The following is a 13,985-nucleotide window of genomic DNA, read 5'->3' on the forward strand; positions in this document are numbered from 1 at the left end:
AGAACACAAAATTACATAATGAGCAGCGTATTGGCAATGCAAGAGGTATGAGTTTAAAGACGGAGTACAGCTACAATGACAGTACACAAGATTTGTGGCAATGCCACTAATCCCACCAAAGTTCCACCTCCTTCAGATAGGGAGAAACCATAATTCAGTGGTAGATTATATGCTTTGATTGCTAATCAAATTCCCAAATTCAGTCCCTGGTATCTATAATTAAAAGTAGAGAAGGGACAGAAATGTGTTTGCATTTTAATGTGAACTTACCTGATATTGCACTTTCAATTCAATATGTGAACCAAAACACAGTTATCTTTGAACTTTGCTGTGTAGTTCTCCAATCAAAAAATTCATACAAAAATGCATATATTCAGGAAAGTAAACAAAAAAATCATATATTCATGAAAATAACACATAACATGCAATACATTAGAGGAAATTGCTTACCAAAAAAAGCATTTATTAGGAGAAATACACATTAGAATGTATAACCCTGACAAGACCGAGGTACTTTTGGTGAGAGACAAGAGGAGGCTGGGGGATGTTGACCTGGTGTTGAATGGGGTACGGCTACCCTTGAAAGACCAGGTCCACAGCCTGGGGGTCATTTTGGACACCCAGCTGTCCATGGAGGCTCAGGTGTCAGCTGTGAGCCAGACAGCACTGTATCAACTCCATCTGATACGGCGGCTGTGCCCCTACCTTCCTGACCATCTGCTCCCAGCAGTAGTACATGCCTTGGCCTCCTCTCATTTAGACTACTGTAATGCACTCTATGTGGGGTTACCCTTGAAGATGGTTCGGAAGCTGCAGCAGGTACAGAACGCCTGATTAAAGGCAGCTGCCGGCGAGATCACATCAGTCCGGTGCTGAAGGAGTTGCACTGGTTACCAGTTGTTTTCTGGGCCAAATTCAAGGTGTTGGTTTTGACCTTTAAAACCCTACATAGTTCCGACCCAGCCTATCTTAAGGAGTGTCTCCAGCAACACCAGACAGGCCACTTAACAAGATCAGCCTTGGATGGCCTTCTCTCTGTCCCATCAGCCAGGACAGCTAGACTGGTGAGGATGAGGGAGAGGGCCTTCTCTGTGGTGGCCTCCACTCTGTGGAACTCCCTCCCTAGGGAACTCTGCCATGCCCCCTCTATGAGCTTCCACCATGCATTAAAAATGTGGTTGTTCAGGCAGGCATTTGGGGTGGGTTAGGGTATTTTTATAAATATAATGTTTTTAATGTAGAATTTTATTGTTTTAAACTGTTTCTATTCTTGTACATCGCCCAGAGTGGCTGGTTGACCAGCCAGATGGGCGATTGATTGATTGATTGATTGATAACAAATGTTTGTGTACATTAAAAAAAAAGGAATTCTCAAACTGATGTGGAAATGGGATGAACCAAACCTCAGATTAGAAAAATGAGAAACTGAGAGGAACCAAAATTGACAGATTCGACCATCCCTAGTTTAAAAAGTCAGGTGATGGGAAAGTTTTTCAGAACTGACAGAATTGACCATTCCGAGTTAACGGGAAGGATTTCTGCCCTAGACCCCAGAGAGCTGCTACCATCTAGACAATTCTGCCTAGATGGACAAATATTCTGACCTAATATATGGTAGATTCATATATTACTTATGTTCCCAAGATTAGAGGGTTTCAGCCTCACTACCATAATCTCCCTATTTTTAATACCATGATCAAGGTGAAGTTAAGCACTATTAAGTTTCACTGATTTCAATAGAACAGAGAGTTAAGTACATGATTGAAATCTATGGGGTTTATGTGCGCTTAACATTGGCTATATTGTGTTTGGCTGAGTACCAAGCCAGCCTAATTCAATACAAATTTGCTCCAAACCCCTCAAAGCAAGCATCAATGTCCAAGCCATGCTCTTATGACAATGCCTTGAGAAAATCTGTACAGTTGAACGTTACTGTTTCAAAGCTCGCTGAAGAGAGCTTTATGCTGACACAAAATTGGGCTGCTTCCAAACTTATAAACAGAGGCCAAATTATTATGAAAGATGAGATGCTTTTGTGGAAGATTACTGCATGGCTCAATTCCAAGATAGGAAATTACTTCTAATTCATCCCTAGTCTCTGTATGCTCAAAATGGAGAGCTCTCCCTTTCAGTTCTGCAAATAGAAATGACAGGGTCCTTTATGCAGAGAGCAAAGATCTGAAGTAGGCCATATTTCTTCTGGGAGACAGATAGATATACATATAGATATAGGTATACAGACAGACACACATTTTTGTGTCATGCAATGAAATCATACAGAATAAAATGTTAATACCATAACAAATAACTTCTCTTATGCATTACCCTAGTTTCCTTCCTGTGTAAGCAATGGAAGAACTAGAAGATCGAAAACGTAACTGAAATAGAAATGGTATTTCCTACATGGATAGAAATGTTCAAATTGGATTGGGGTGGTCCTGTTGAAAATTCTAGATGGACAGAAAAAGACCTACAGAGATCTAGGTATATAACTAGCTCTGCATAGTGCCTTTATTTTAAATAGGTGTTAAAATAGTGTTAAAGAAGATTTAAAGGGAAGTATATGCAAGCCTAAGGTAAGCCCTGGCTTGTTCATGTTATGCTAAACTATGTTTTAGTATGACATCCAAATGCCAAGTTGAGTTGAAAGGGATAAAGTAAAGCCAGTCACAGTATAAAAGCAAAATATACTTACAGATATCTTTCTCAGCCAGCAGAAATGAGTTTTTAGCTATTGGGTTTTCCACTTCTCCAGATGAATTCAAGGTGGATATCTCTACGCTGATAGAGTCAAATGAGATAAATGGAAATGTTGCCCTTTTATTCTCAGTTACTGAACATTCTGCATTGGGGGAAGTACTGAAAAAGATAAATAATGGAAGATAAAATTAAGTCATGTTTCAAATTCATCACGGTTGCTGCAATAAAATCATTTTAAATTATGGTGGAACAACAAATACAAATAATAGATTAGTTAGCAATACGCATATTATCTGTCTTGAAATCTGCAGAAAGAGGCTAAAATCAGGAACCTTTAGAATAGCATTAACAACCATCTTTACCACTTGAATGATAAAGTCACTGGCTTTAGAACTTTGTTGTAAAAAGAAAAGAAAAAAAGCTGGAATTCGCATTGAATAGGGGCCCCGGAACACAGGCCAGCATTTTTTTTCTGTCATGGCCATCCCTGTACTCAAAGCGGGTTACAAAAGACTCCCAAAATAAAATCATGTTCAAGTGTAGTATCAGGAAGAAAAACATGATCTCCATACAGCACTAGGATTATTCAAGCAGCATCTCTTGCCCTCATCTTTGCCTCGCACCACAGCCTCTGCCTGCTAGGTAGCACAGCCCAGTGGGAATTCCAAGCCACAGCAGTGAGGTAGAGCAGCTAAAACTCAAGGGCCAAACTACATATTACATTTAACGGTTAGCATATGGCCACAGCAGGGTTTTTTTCTACTCAAAAGTATGCATGGGAGGCCCTTTCTGGATCACAACCCTAGTTTTATGAGTAGTGGGGATGTGTCTGCCATTGTGATCCCAGTCCCAATTGGCAGGCCTGCACCTGCAGTCTGGGTAGAAAAAAAACCCTCTGAAATGAAGGGAGTCTTTTTTTAACCTATGCAATTGGAGGCATGGGGGCCAATGTAGACTAGGCCCACAGCAGGGAGGGCAGGGGCAAATGGTTAAAGCTCTACACACTAGGATTTTGGTCCATATCAGGTCCCCTACACTTACATTTGTGTAGGAAAAAAGAACCAACATAGCTGCATGCTACATGTTAAAGGAAAAATGTAGTTTGACCCTCACTCAGTCATGTTGGAGACATGTTGTTGATGGCAGTTGCTAGGCAGCAGCCCCAACCAAGGTCTTTTGAGGCAAGGAATGGTATAGTGAACAGATGTGGGCAATGAAACATTTGGAATATTGGCTAGAGCAGAGGTGGAAAAAAGTTTGGACCAAGTAGACAGAGCATAGGATCGTAGGCTGGCCATGTGTCCTACTTTTACAGAGGACAGTACTCTATTGCAATATTTATATACCACTTGTCCTTTGAAAGAAATCCCAAAGCAGTTTACAAAAGAATAAAACAAAAACTACAGAGAGAGAGAATAATATCATGAGACTGGTACAAAGATAGCTCACGGCTGGGGAAAAGCCAAGTAAACAGGTAAGTTTTCAATAAATGCCTAAAATGTGCCAGCGTTAAGGCCTGACATACCTCAGAGAAGAGATTTAAAGGTCTGTCAGAGGACCTCCGCTATTTTTAACATATCCCCTATTTGAAGGACTGTCTAGTCCAAGTCGAATTTAAAGATAAAGGACCATCAGAAGGGAGCAGAAAGCAGCCTTGAAGTTGTCCAAGACCAGTTAACACCTGGACAGCAGACTGAGAAGTCAGGTGACAGTCTTCTCCACTATGGTGAAATATAATGTATTTATATTTAAATTAGAGTAATTCTTTCTAAATTTGCATCTATACATATTGGAGCTATTGGGCAGTATAAAATGTAATAAATAAATAAATACACAGCACATGCAAATCCGCCCTATGGTAATGCATTTCTTCTTTCTTGGAGATGCAGAAGTGGCCACCCTACAGGCTATACTTCATTTTAAGAGCCTACTTTGTGGCAGTGGTGTCTCCTCACCACCATTGCACCTTCAGCATTGTACAATGGGACAGTCTGAGTCATATGTGACATCATTCAAAGCAGGCCCTTATCTGACAGTGTTGACCGCAAGGCAGAGAGCTGTGACTTGATTGCTAAACACTTTGCAGACAAATATCTCTCAAGCTTGGCTTGGCATCCCCACTGAGGACAGTGCTCAACACCAGAGGTGTTCTCAACCTTGTCTTACTGCTATTGCTTGGATGACTATTAGGAGTTTTAGCTTGGGGATGTGGATGAGGTTCTTGGAACAGCCATATTTGGATCCTTCCTCTTTCTGGTTGATACCTGGCTGGTTAGGAATACTCTGAGAGAAGGAAGGGTTGCTGGTCTTCTTAAAGAGGTGGTAACAAGGCCTTGCTTCCTTCTTTTTAAAATATATACGTATATATGGATTGACAAAATTAGTATCAGGTCTCTAATTTGCATTTCTTTGGCAAGGCGATAGATGTAGACCAGCTCCCAATGTTTCTTAATAGCTATGTGAAACTGATGGGGAGGCTTGTCATAGGATTTGGAGGGAAGTGTTATCAAGAGATCCCCAATGCCACACAAACACCCCTCAAAATGCCAGTGAGGCACTGCAGTCACTGAGCTGTTGCCTGGAGTCATTCATGCCTCACTGAAGGCCAGTAAAATAATGCTCAAATCCAGGTAAAGACAAAGATGGAGAAGAGTCAGTTCTTAAAACGAGGCACAAGTAATGTATTTCTCTGAATGGGTTTATACTCCCTCAGCAGCAGATCTATACCTAATTGACTGAGTGCTGTTTATTTCTTTAATTGTGTTTTTAATTTATTTGTTTTTATGTTACATTTTAATTAAAATTTTGTTTTTAATCTATATTTTATTGTTAAGTGTGTTGAATGCCACTTTTTGGATGCAATCCTATTGCATGTTTAGAAAGAAAAAAGTCCTACAACTCCTACAAAGAAGTATTACAGCTCCCAGCATTCATCAGCTAGCTATGCTGGCTGGGGAATGCTGGGATTTGTAGGACTTCCTTCTGTCAAAACATGCATAGGATTGCACCCTAAGGGCATGATTGTATGCATGTTTAGACAGAAAAAAGTCCTACAGCTCCCAGCATGGCCCAATCAGCATGGCAGGCTGGGGCATGCTGGTAGTCATAGGACTTCTTTCTGTCTAAACATGCAATAGGATTGCATCCAGAGGGAACAATCCTATCTGGATCTACACTTGCCTCCAATCCGGGGTGCGACTACCTATCCAGTGCAGGGCGGGCGGAGTAGTGTGGAGCGGATATCCTCCATACGCCCGCTGCCCTGCTTTTGCAGCTAGGCAGACAATTTAGGCTATCTAAACATGGGACCTTGGAGCATGGGAAGGGGAGGCCGGATGACACACAGGAAATGTCGTACTGGCATTTCCGACCTCCCCGTCCTGACCTGCCCCTAAGAATGCCCTGTTTTCCCCGCTCCGCACTGCTCTTCCGAACGCAGAGCATGAGGCCGATCCACGCTGCCTACGAGGCAGCGTGGGGGCAGAGGTCAGTTTTCCAGGGACCGACCTCAGAGTGCAGGCTCCGAGGTCAGTTCCCAAGAACCGACCAATCCTATGGCCATCTAGCCACTGACTAGCAGCCACAGGATTGTGCCCTAAGTCTCCTAACTAAGACACAGCAGACAATGGAAATTTATGAGTGGTATGGAATAGTTAGACCCTCATGCCTTACAAACCACAACAGAGTAGTAGCAGTGTTCAAAGTGCCTAACATGCAATGTCTAGTTGTAATCTTTAACAGCAATACTGTAAGATATGTTAGAATGGGGGGGCGGGCAAATGAAGGCCAAAACAGAATGGCGTTTCTAAGGCCACCTAGTGAGTTCATGGCAGAGGAGAGATTTGGACCATTCCCTTAGCCACCATACTACACCAGCTCATCAACAAGAAGTACAAAACAATTGGCAATGAGTTTATACAACATCCTTCCCAAGAAACAATCAGCTGTTACCTGACAGCGTAACAGAATTTATAACGATATCCAAGGTCAGCTGTAGAGGCTGCAGTCCAGGTGCAGATAACTTCAGAAAAATTCTGTGTTATACATATCAAGTTCTGAAGCATATGTGAAGTATCTGGAATGACAACAACATTAATGTTATTGAACAAACTATATAAATCTTTGCTCTGAAATCTGTAAAAACAACAAACACCAATCATTAGCATATAAACAATCCAACATTCCTGTGTTTTTGGACACATTTTGTAATAAAAGCACAGTGTAAGGTTTAAACATTTGCAGATGTTTAGCAGCCTAGCCAGAATGCTCAAAACATAACAAACACATTTTTAGGCATATTTACACTATGGAGAAACCGGTTTGATAGTCATTCCCTCTCTCCAGAGAGCTGTAGTCCTGTGAAGGGAAGCAGAGGTTCTTCACTAGAGAATACTCAGCACTTCTCCAAGGTAGTTTCCCAGGATTCTTTGAGAGAAGCCATGATAAGGAAAACTGCTATAAAACTGATACACATAACTAAAATAATAAAAGCTCAAAAAGGATCTGATTTTTGCACACTAAGGCTGCAATCCTATGCATGTTTAGACAGAAAAAAAGTTCTACAACTCCCAGCATTCCCCAGCCAGCCATGCTGGGGGTTTTAGGACTTCTTTCTGTCTATACATGCATAAGATCGCAACCTAAATACATCATCATAAAAAACAATAAGCATTAGGATCCTTTAAAGGGAGTTTGAGCTGAACACCTCAAAATTGAGAAGATCTCTGAAAATGCTTGCCAGGGGCCCTTATGTACAGTAAGGTTAAATTCCCTAATTAACTACTGAATTCAAGTGGATAGTTAAACCACTGAGTAAAACTACTGAATCCCAAGGGTCCTCGTTTGCCAGGACCTTGCCTTGCAGCAGCTAGGGATGGGCGAGATACTTGTTCTATCAGTTTTTAAAATAAAACAGATTTACCCAATTCACAGTCCCAGAACTGAACACAGACCTGAACCCAATTTGTCATCAGAAACCCATACATTTCTGAGCTCGCAATGCATTCCATGAAACAAACAACAAATGCATTGAACAACACACACACATTTGAAAAGCGTGCAAAGAAAAATGTACATTTCTAAAACGCGCACAAACGTTTTACTTTTGTCAATGGTTGTATGTGTACAAAAATGTGCACAAAAATAAGTGCAAGGAAAAAAGAAAAGTAAATATGGAACCAGGATGAAGCAAGACTGGCGGTGGAAAAATGAGAACCGCGTTGATGCCAAACTTGACAGGTTCACCCATCCCTACTGCAACACTGCAACGATGACATGAGCCAATTCAGCGCACTTCACTAGTTGGGTAGCATGGGCTGATGTAATGCTACTACACCAGGAACAGCACCACACTAAATGGCTGCAATGCGATGTATTATGTGTGTGCGTGTGCTCAGAAGCAAGTGCTCAGAAGCAAGACTCATCAACCAACCGCCCAATTTGAAAACCTACTCGGTCAGCAGGATGGGAGTATCAGCAGCTGTGGTACCACAGCATCACAAAACCCGACACAAGGATGTTATTGCCATCCTGGCACTAAAGCAAAGTCAGATTTGGGTTCAGAACCCTTTATTTAAAAACCCTGCTACACCTCACCGCTGTTTAAAAACAGGCACAGATATCATCAGCAATAGTCTGGCTCTAAAAACCAACTGGCATGGGTAGATAATACAAAAATGTCTAATTATAGCATAACAAACCACTAAACCATAAACCACAACAGAAAGTGTTAAAATAAGGAAGTATTTTATTATCTGCTTTATGTGACTGATTTATCTGATTAACATGCACAACAGGATCCAGCAAATTTCATTTTAACCAGGGCTGCAAGTTGGAGGGCGCAATCCTATCGGGATAGGCGGCTGCCTCTGAACTCGGAGGTGACCACCTATCCAATGCAGGACAAGCACGGAGGGGATCGATTTCGGCTGTCTAGCCATAGAATCTCAGAGCATGGGAAGCGGCAGCCAGACGACACGTAGGATGTGTCATACCAGCATTTCTGACTTCCCCACCCCACCATGCCCCCAGGAACGCCCCATTTTTGCCACTCCGTGCTCCTCTTCCGAGCACAGAGTGTGGAGTGCACGGCTGTTCCGCGCTGCCTACAAGGTGGACGTCGGTTCTCAGGGAACCGACCTTGTAACGTGGGGCCTGAGGTTGGTTCCCAGGAACCGACCTATCCTATGCCCATCTAGCCGCTGACTAGCAACCATAGGATTGCGCCCTTAGCCAACTAAAAATGAAACACCTGTGTCTTGTTTTAAAAAAGGAGCCCCGATTAACTGCCCATGTCTCTGCTCCCAGCCTACACAGAGCTCCACCAAGAGTGTGTTTAGCTGGGGAACTGTGCTTGGGGTTCTCTAGCAGCTCCTCACCTTGGCCAACCCAGTAGAAGCCAGATGGGACAATGGAGCAGCCTCAGTGTTTCATAGAAGGATTACAGCAATGCTGGAGAGAGTGGTGGTTGACTGGGACTAGTTACTGTCTCCATGCCCTGTTTTGCCCCTCAGCTCTGCTATCAGTCTGTGAAGGTTCCTGGAGGGCCAGCAACCTAATTGTCCATACCCACCCATTGGCTTTAGGGTCATGGGCTAGAGCGGTGTCTCTATCCCCTCCATGGTAGAAGTGATGTGGTAGCAGAGTTTTGTAGAGAACTACGTGACACAGTCCCACAGCCTGAAACTCTGTTTGTAGCAGTAGTACCACTAAAAGTGGGAGCAATAACAGTGACTATAAAGTGGGGGCTGGGATGGGGTTAACTTTTTGGAAATGGAGTGCACAGAGGAAGGGAGCAAAATCCAACCCCTCCCACATCTTGCTGTTTGCACTCCACTGTTTGAAGCAATTGCCCCCCACCCCTCCACCCAGCATGACTCCAGTAATGAAAGTCAGCTGGTCTGGGGGAACTTGGCGTCATGCCATGGAGTGCAAGGAGGAAAGTGGAGGAAAGGGTTGGATTTTTCTCCCATGCTGTGTGCTCCATTCCATCCTTCAAGTAGACACACACACTCACACACTCACACACACACACTGCATCACAGGCAAACACACAGGGATTTACTCCAAGCTGGCTGTGTGTTGAGGTCTTTAGGGATACATGACGTCGTGGCCTCCAGCAGCCACCCCGGAGCTTATCAGGGAAAAAACGGATTTCCTGAGACTGCTTCAAGTCCGATTCTTTTCCTTAGGTCAGGTTCTCTGCAGTATAGTTGCTGTGTGCCCCAACCCCCACATTTACCTCAGGCATGCTAGCCCTGCTGAGGGGTGTGCCTTTCACCATGACCCTGGTCAAGGGCTGCTTCCTTCCCTCCCAAATGCGCACATAAGAAGCAATTAATTCCCCATCTCCGTTACAGCAATCAAGAGCAGCAACGGCTTAGAAAGCTTGGGGCTCATTAGGAGGCACTGATTCCCTGAAGCCTGTAAAGCGCTTTACCGAACCTGCAATTCTCTCCGCGGCTTGGTTTATTGCCTTAGGAAGTAACTACTTCAGATCTTCGTTATAGAGATCCTGCGGTTAGAAATGGGGCTGGTTTCCCATCCCTGTGTTTCCCCCTCCTTCCCAGCACAAGCATATGTGTGTCTACTCAGAAGTAACTCCCACTGTGCTGAATAAGGCTTGCCCCTGAATGCCCACATCAGAATTTACAGAGACCCCCTGAATTGAATACAGAGTTTAAAGCACAATGACTCCCTGAAGCCTGCAAAGCGTTTTACCGAACCTATGATCCTCCATGCCTTGGTTTACTGCCTTAGGAAGTAACTACTTCACACATTCATTACAGAGATCCTGCAGTTAGAAAGGGGGCTGGTTTCCCGTCCCTGTGTTCTTCCCCCCAGCACACACAAACTTTTCCAGCACAGGCAAATGTGTGCCTACTCAGAAGTAACTCCCATTGTGCTCAATGAGGCTTGCTCCTGAAATGCAGGTGTATCTGGGCTTTCAGGAGAAAGGGGGGAGAGGGAAGCCTCTCTTATTGGTCGAGCAGCCCCTGCCAATCACATGACGTTCACTCCAACCTCCACCCCCACCTGGACGTATGTTCTGTGAAGCGATTTTTACTGGCGTGGAGCATTTGCTTGCAGAGCCCTGCATGGGCCAAAGTGCAGCAAAGCTGATTCCTTTAAAAAAAAAAACACGGTACTCCTCCATTCGCTTCTGCTTCCGTTGTCACGGAGACACAGTCACAGCCACACCCCTGGTTTAGCACTCAGACAGCCTGGACTCTACAAATATCATAATACCCCCTTCGTTCCTTTTATTTTTAAGATAGTGACTTATTAATGGGCTAACAATACTGTTATTTTTTCCATCATAACCCTTGGCTTTATGCCTGTGTAAATTTAAACCAATAAACACATTGATAAACTGACTAAAGCTCATACGCTTCACTGAGTAAAGTTTTTTTAATCAAGCGAGACCATCGTTTTAAACCCATCAACACAACATTAGATATTTGGACCTTTTTCCCCTGTCAAAACTAGATAAGGAAGCCAGCAATAATATTGCAAAGCAATTCTTTAAAAAAAAAAAAAAAAAAAAAGGATTATCCCTCTCCAGGATCGTAGCTGTTGTATCAGATGCTGCTTGTCTTGCTCTAGAGCAAGGGTGGGGAACCTGTGGCCCTCAAGATGTTGTTGGACTCCAACTCCTATCAGCCCCAGTCACCATAGCCAATGGTCAGAGATGATGAGAGTTGGAGTCCAACACCATCTCAAAGGCTACAGTTGCCACACTCCTGCTTGGAAGTGATAGTTGAAGCGGCATTTTAAGCGTGCAACAGCTCTGCCCTGCACAGCTCAAAAACCCTCATTCTACCTCTGTGCTGCACTTTGGCATACAAAGCATGGGTGAAGAGGCTATTGCATAAGGGGCCGTGTCTAACGGTGTTTCATTTCATGGACTAGCTTTTCTCTCTGGAATACAGAGGAACACATGAAGGCCAAACAATGCTGAAGAGCAGCCAGAAAATCTGTTTTGTTCACATTTGTTTTTAAAAATCAAAACAATGTGTCTCTTATTTCATATATTAACCTAATAAGAAATGATAAAGCACAAACGGAACTACAGAGTACTAAGAGATCTTTTTTCCACAATATACATCTATAGCAACCCATTCAGTGCTATGATTACAAATATACTTTGTATAATTTGGTATTTCAGGATGTGTCTCCCCCTATATATGCCTGCCCGTGGATTGAGATCTGTTGGAGGAGCCCTCCTCTGCATCCCACCAGTGCAAGACATACACTATGGTGAGATGTGGGAGTGGGCCTTCTCTGCTGTGGCACCTTGGTTGTGGAATGCCCTCCCCTTGGAGGCCCAATTGGCGCGGACATTGGTTTCATTTCGGCGCCAAGTTAAAACATGGCTTTTAATCAAAACCTTTGGGGGCTAAATGCACTTCCTAAAGTTGCACACTGTTTTAACTGTTTCATTGTTTTAGATTTTAAATTGGTATTAGCTTGCTTAATGGTTTAATATGTTTTTAGCTGTTTAAATTATTTGTTGTTTTATACAGCCTAAATTGATTTTAACTGTATGCTGCCCTCAGGCCCTAATGATATAGGGTGGGATACAATTGTTTTGAATGAATGAATGAATGTCCACTTTTTGATTACAGGTTTCCAAGGTATTATATCTATCCAGAATTATCTCTGTTGAGCTGATGGTCTGAAGATATAATCCCCCTTGTTCACAAAATACAGAAATGGAAACCATATTTTTATGAACTGATCTTGTTTGGCAAAAACACCTCTTATAGGGGTGTGCTTTGGATTTAGCCTAAGCCTGAACTGAATCAGGCAGGTTTGGACAGATCTTGGAGATGTCTGAATATAAACGGAGTTCCTCTGAAGTGGACCAAATCCAAATAAAAATGTTCATATTCTTATTCACAGGAAGTCAGACCATGTGTCTCCCAAAATTGATACACTTCTCTCCAAGCTCTCCATATAAGGTACACACCAGGGTGGGGAGGGAGAGGAGGGGATGTAGTTTTGTGACTGGCAGCTCTAAGTTCTAATCATAGTAAATGGTTTTACCAGGGCTCTCTAATCCCAGTCCTTTGGGGGAGGGATGCTGAAGTAATGTATCGCAGGACTGATGCAGTGTTCAGTTCACCTATTGCAGAAGCAGGAACATTAAAAGCGGTTTGGGGGAATCTGGGAGGGTGTAGCACTGGGTGATTGCTTGGAAAATTCTGTAAGTTGAAGTCCTTCTGCCTCATGCTCACATCCACCATCCATCCCTGTCCTGTTGCACTTTTGGTGACTTTGGTGCCAACTGAGCAGAAAACAAAAATCTTTAAACTGGTTTCATTCATCATAACTCCCTAGCTCCTGCACCTATTCTTCTGAAATGCTGCAGGTTTCTTGCCTAGGGACATCTCTATGACATAAGACACTTTCATATAAATTGCCAAAAATTCTATGTAAGGAGGTAATGGGAAGTAAATCACTTACCCCCACCCCCGCCAAATCAGAACACTCCCCTTCCACCTATCATTCAGAATGTTGCAGGTTTCTTAACTAGGGCCACCTCTATGCTGAGTGTCATTTTCAGAACACATGCCCACAAAAAACATAGGGAGATAACAGCATCCTTTCTGAGAAACTCCAAAACTATAAAGACTGTTCTTGCAGAAAGAGATCCTCCATTTATTCAACTGAAACTCGGCAGCCTTGATCTCCTAAGAAGGGGAAACTATCTCTGCAAAAAATAAAATCCAAGTTTAAAGGTGCATAGCACAAAAATCCCTATTTGTCTGAAATCTGGCATATGTAAACCATTCATAAAGGCGTAACACACCTGTAAATTTCATCCACTGCTAACAAACGGGGAAAAAAATTTTTTTTGCCATCTGTTGATTTCCAACTATAGTTAATGGGAGGCATGAAGATTTGGATTTCCAAATTGTGATTCAACCCTGAGTCAAAGTGGGTGGCTACCGCATCGCTCTGAGTTGAATCAGGGTCCAAACCAAATCTCGAGATTGGTGCACACCCCTATTCCCTAATCCTCTTGAGTACAGCTGTCAAATCTCTTTAATACTGTCTTCCCCAACTTGGAGCCCTCCAGATGTTTTGGACTACTACTTACAGCATACCTGACCACTGGCCATGCTGGCTAGGCCTGATGGGAGTTGAATCCACAATATTTGGAGGGCACCAGGTTGGCGAAGCTTGCTTTAACATGTTGCTACTCTGTGTACTGGCCAAATGTCTCAGTCCAGCAAAACAGTGAATGAATTTCTTTTGGCTTCCAGCACCTTGTACAATGC

General features: G+C 43.1%; 1 protein-coding gene across 2 annotated transcripts in view; it reads right to left on the bottom strand.

Annotated features, from left to right (window-relative positions):
- The window catches only part of LIFR (LIF receptor subunit alpha), a 116,084-nt gene that overhangs the window by 60,843 nt on the left and 41,256 nt on the right, over positions 1–13,985 (bottom strand). For both annotated transcript variants that reach the window (XM_084833096.1, XM_084833094.1), the window contains exons 3-4: positions 6,652–6,775; positions 2,696–2,859 (exon numbers count right to left, since the gene is read on the bottom strand). In XM_084833096.1, coding sequence (XP_084689222.1) covers positions 2,696–2,859; positions 6,652–6,775 — 288 coding nt within the window. The remainder of the gene's footprint in view (positions 1–2,695; positions 2,860–6,651; positions 6,776–13,985) is intronic.

This window comes from Heloderma suspectum, chromosome 2 (genome assembly GCF_057233095.1).
Source record: "Heloderma suspectum isolate Gila_16-S chromosome 2, 16-S_ref, whole genome shotgun sequence".
In the NCBI taxonomy this organism is placed as follows: Eukaryota; Metazoa; Chordata; class Lepidosauria; order Squamata; family Helodermatidae; genus Heloderma; species Heloderma suspectum.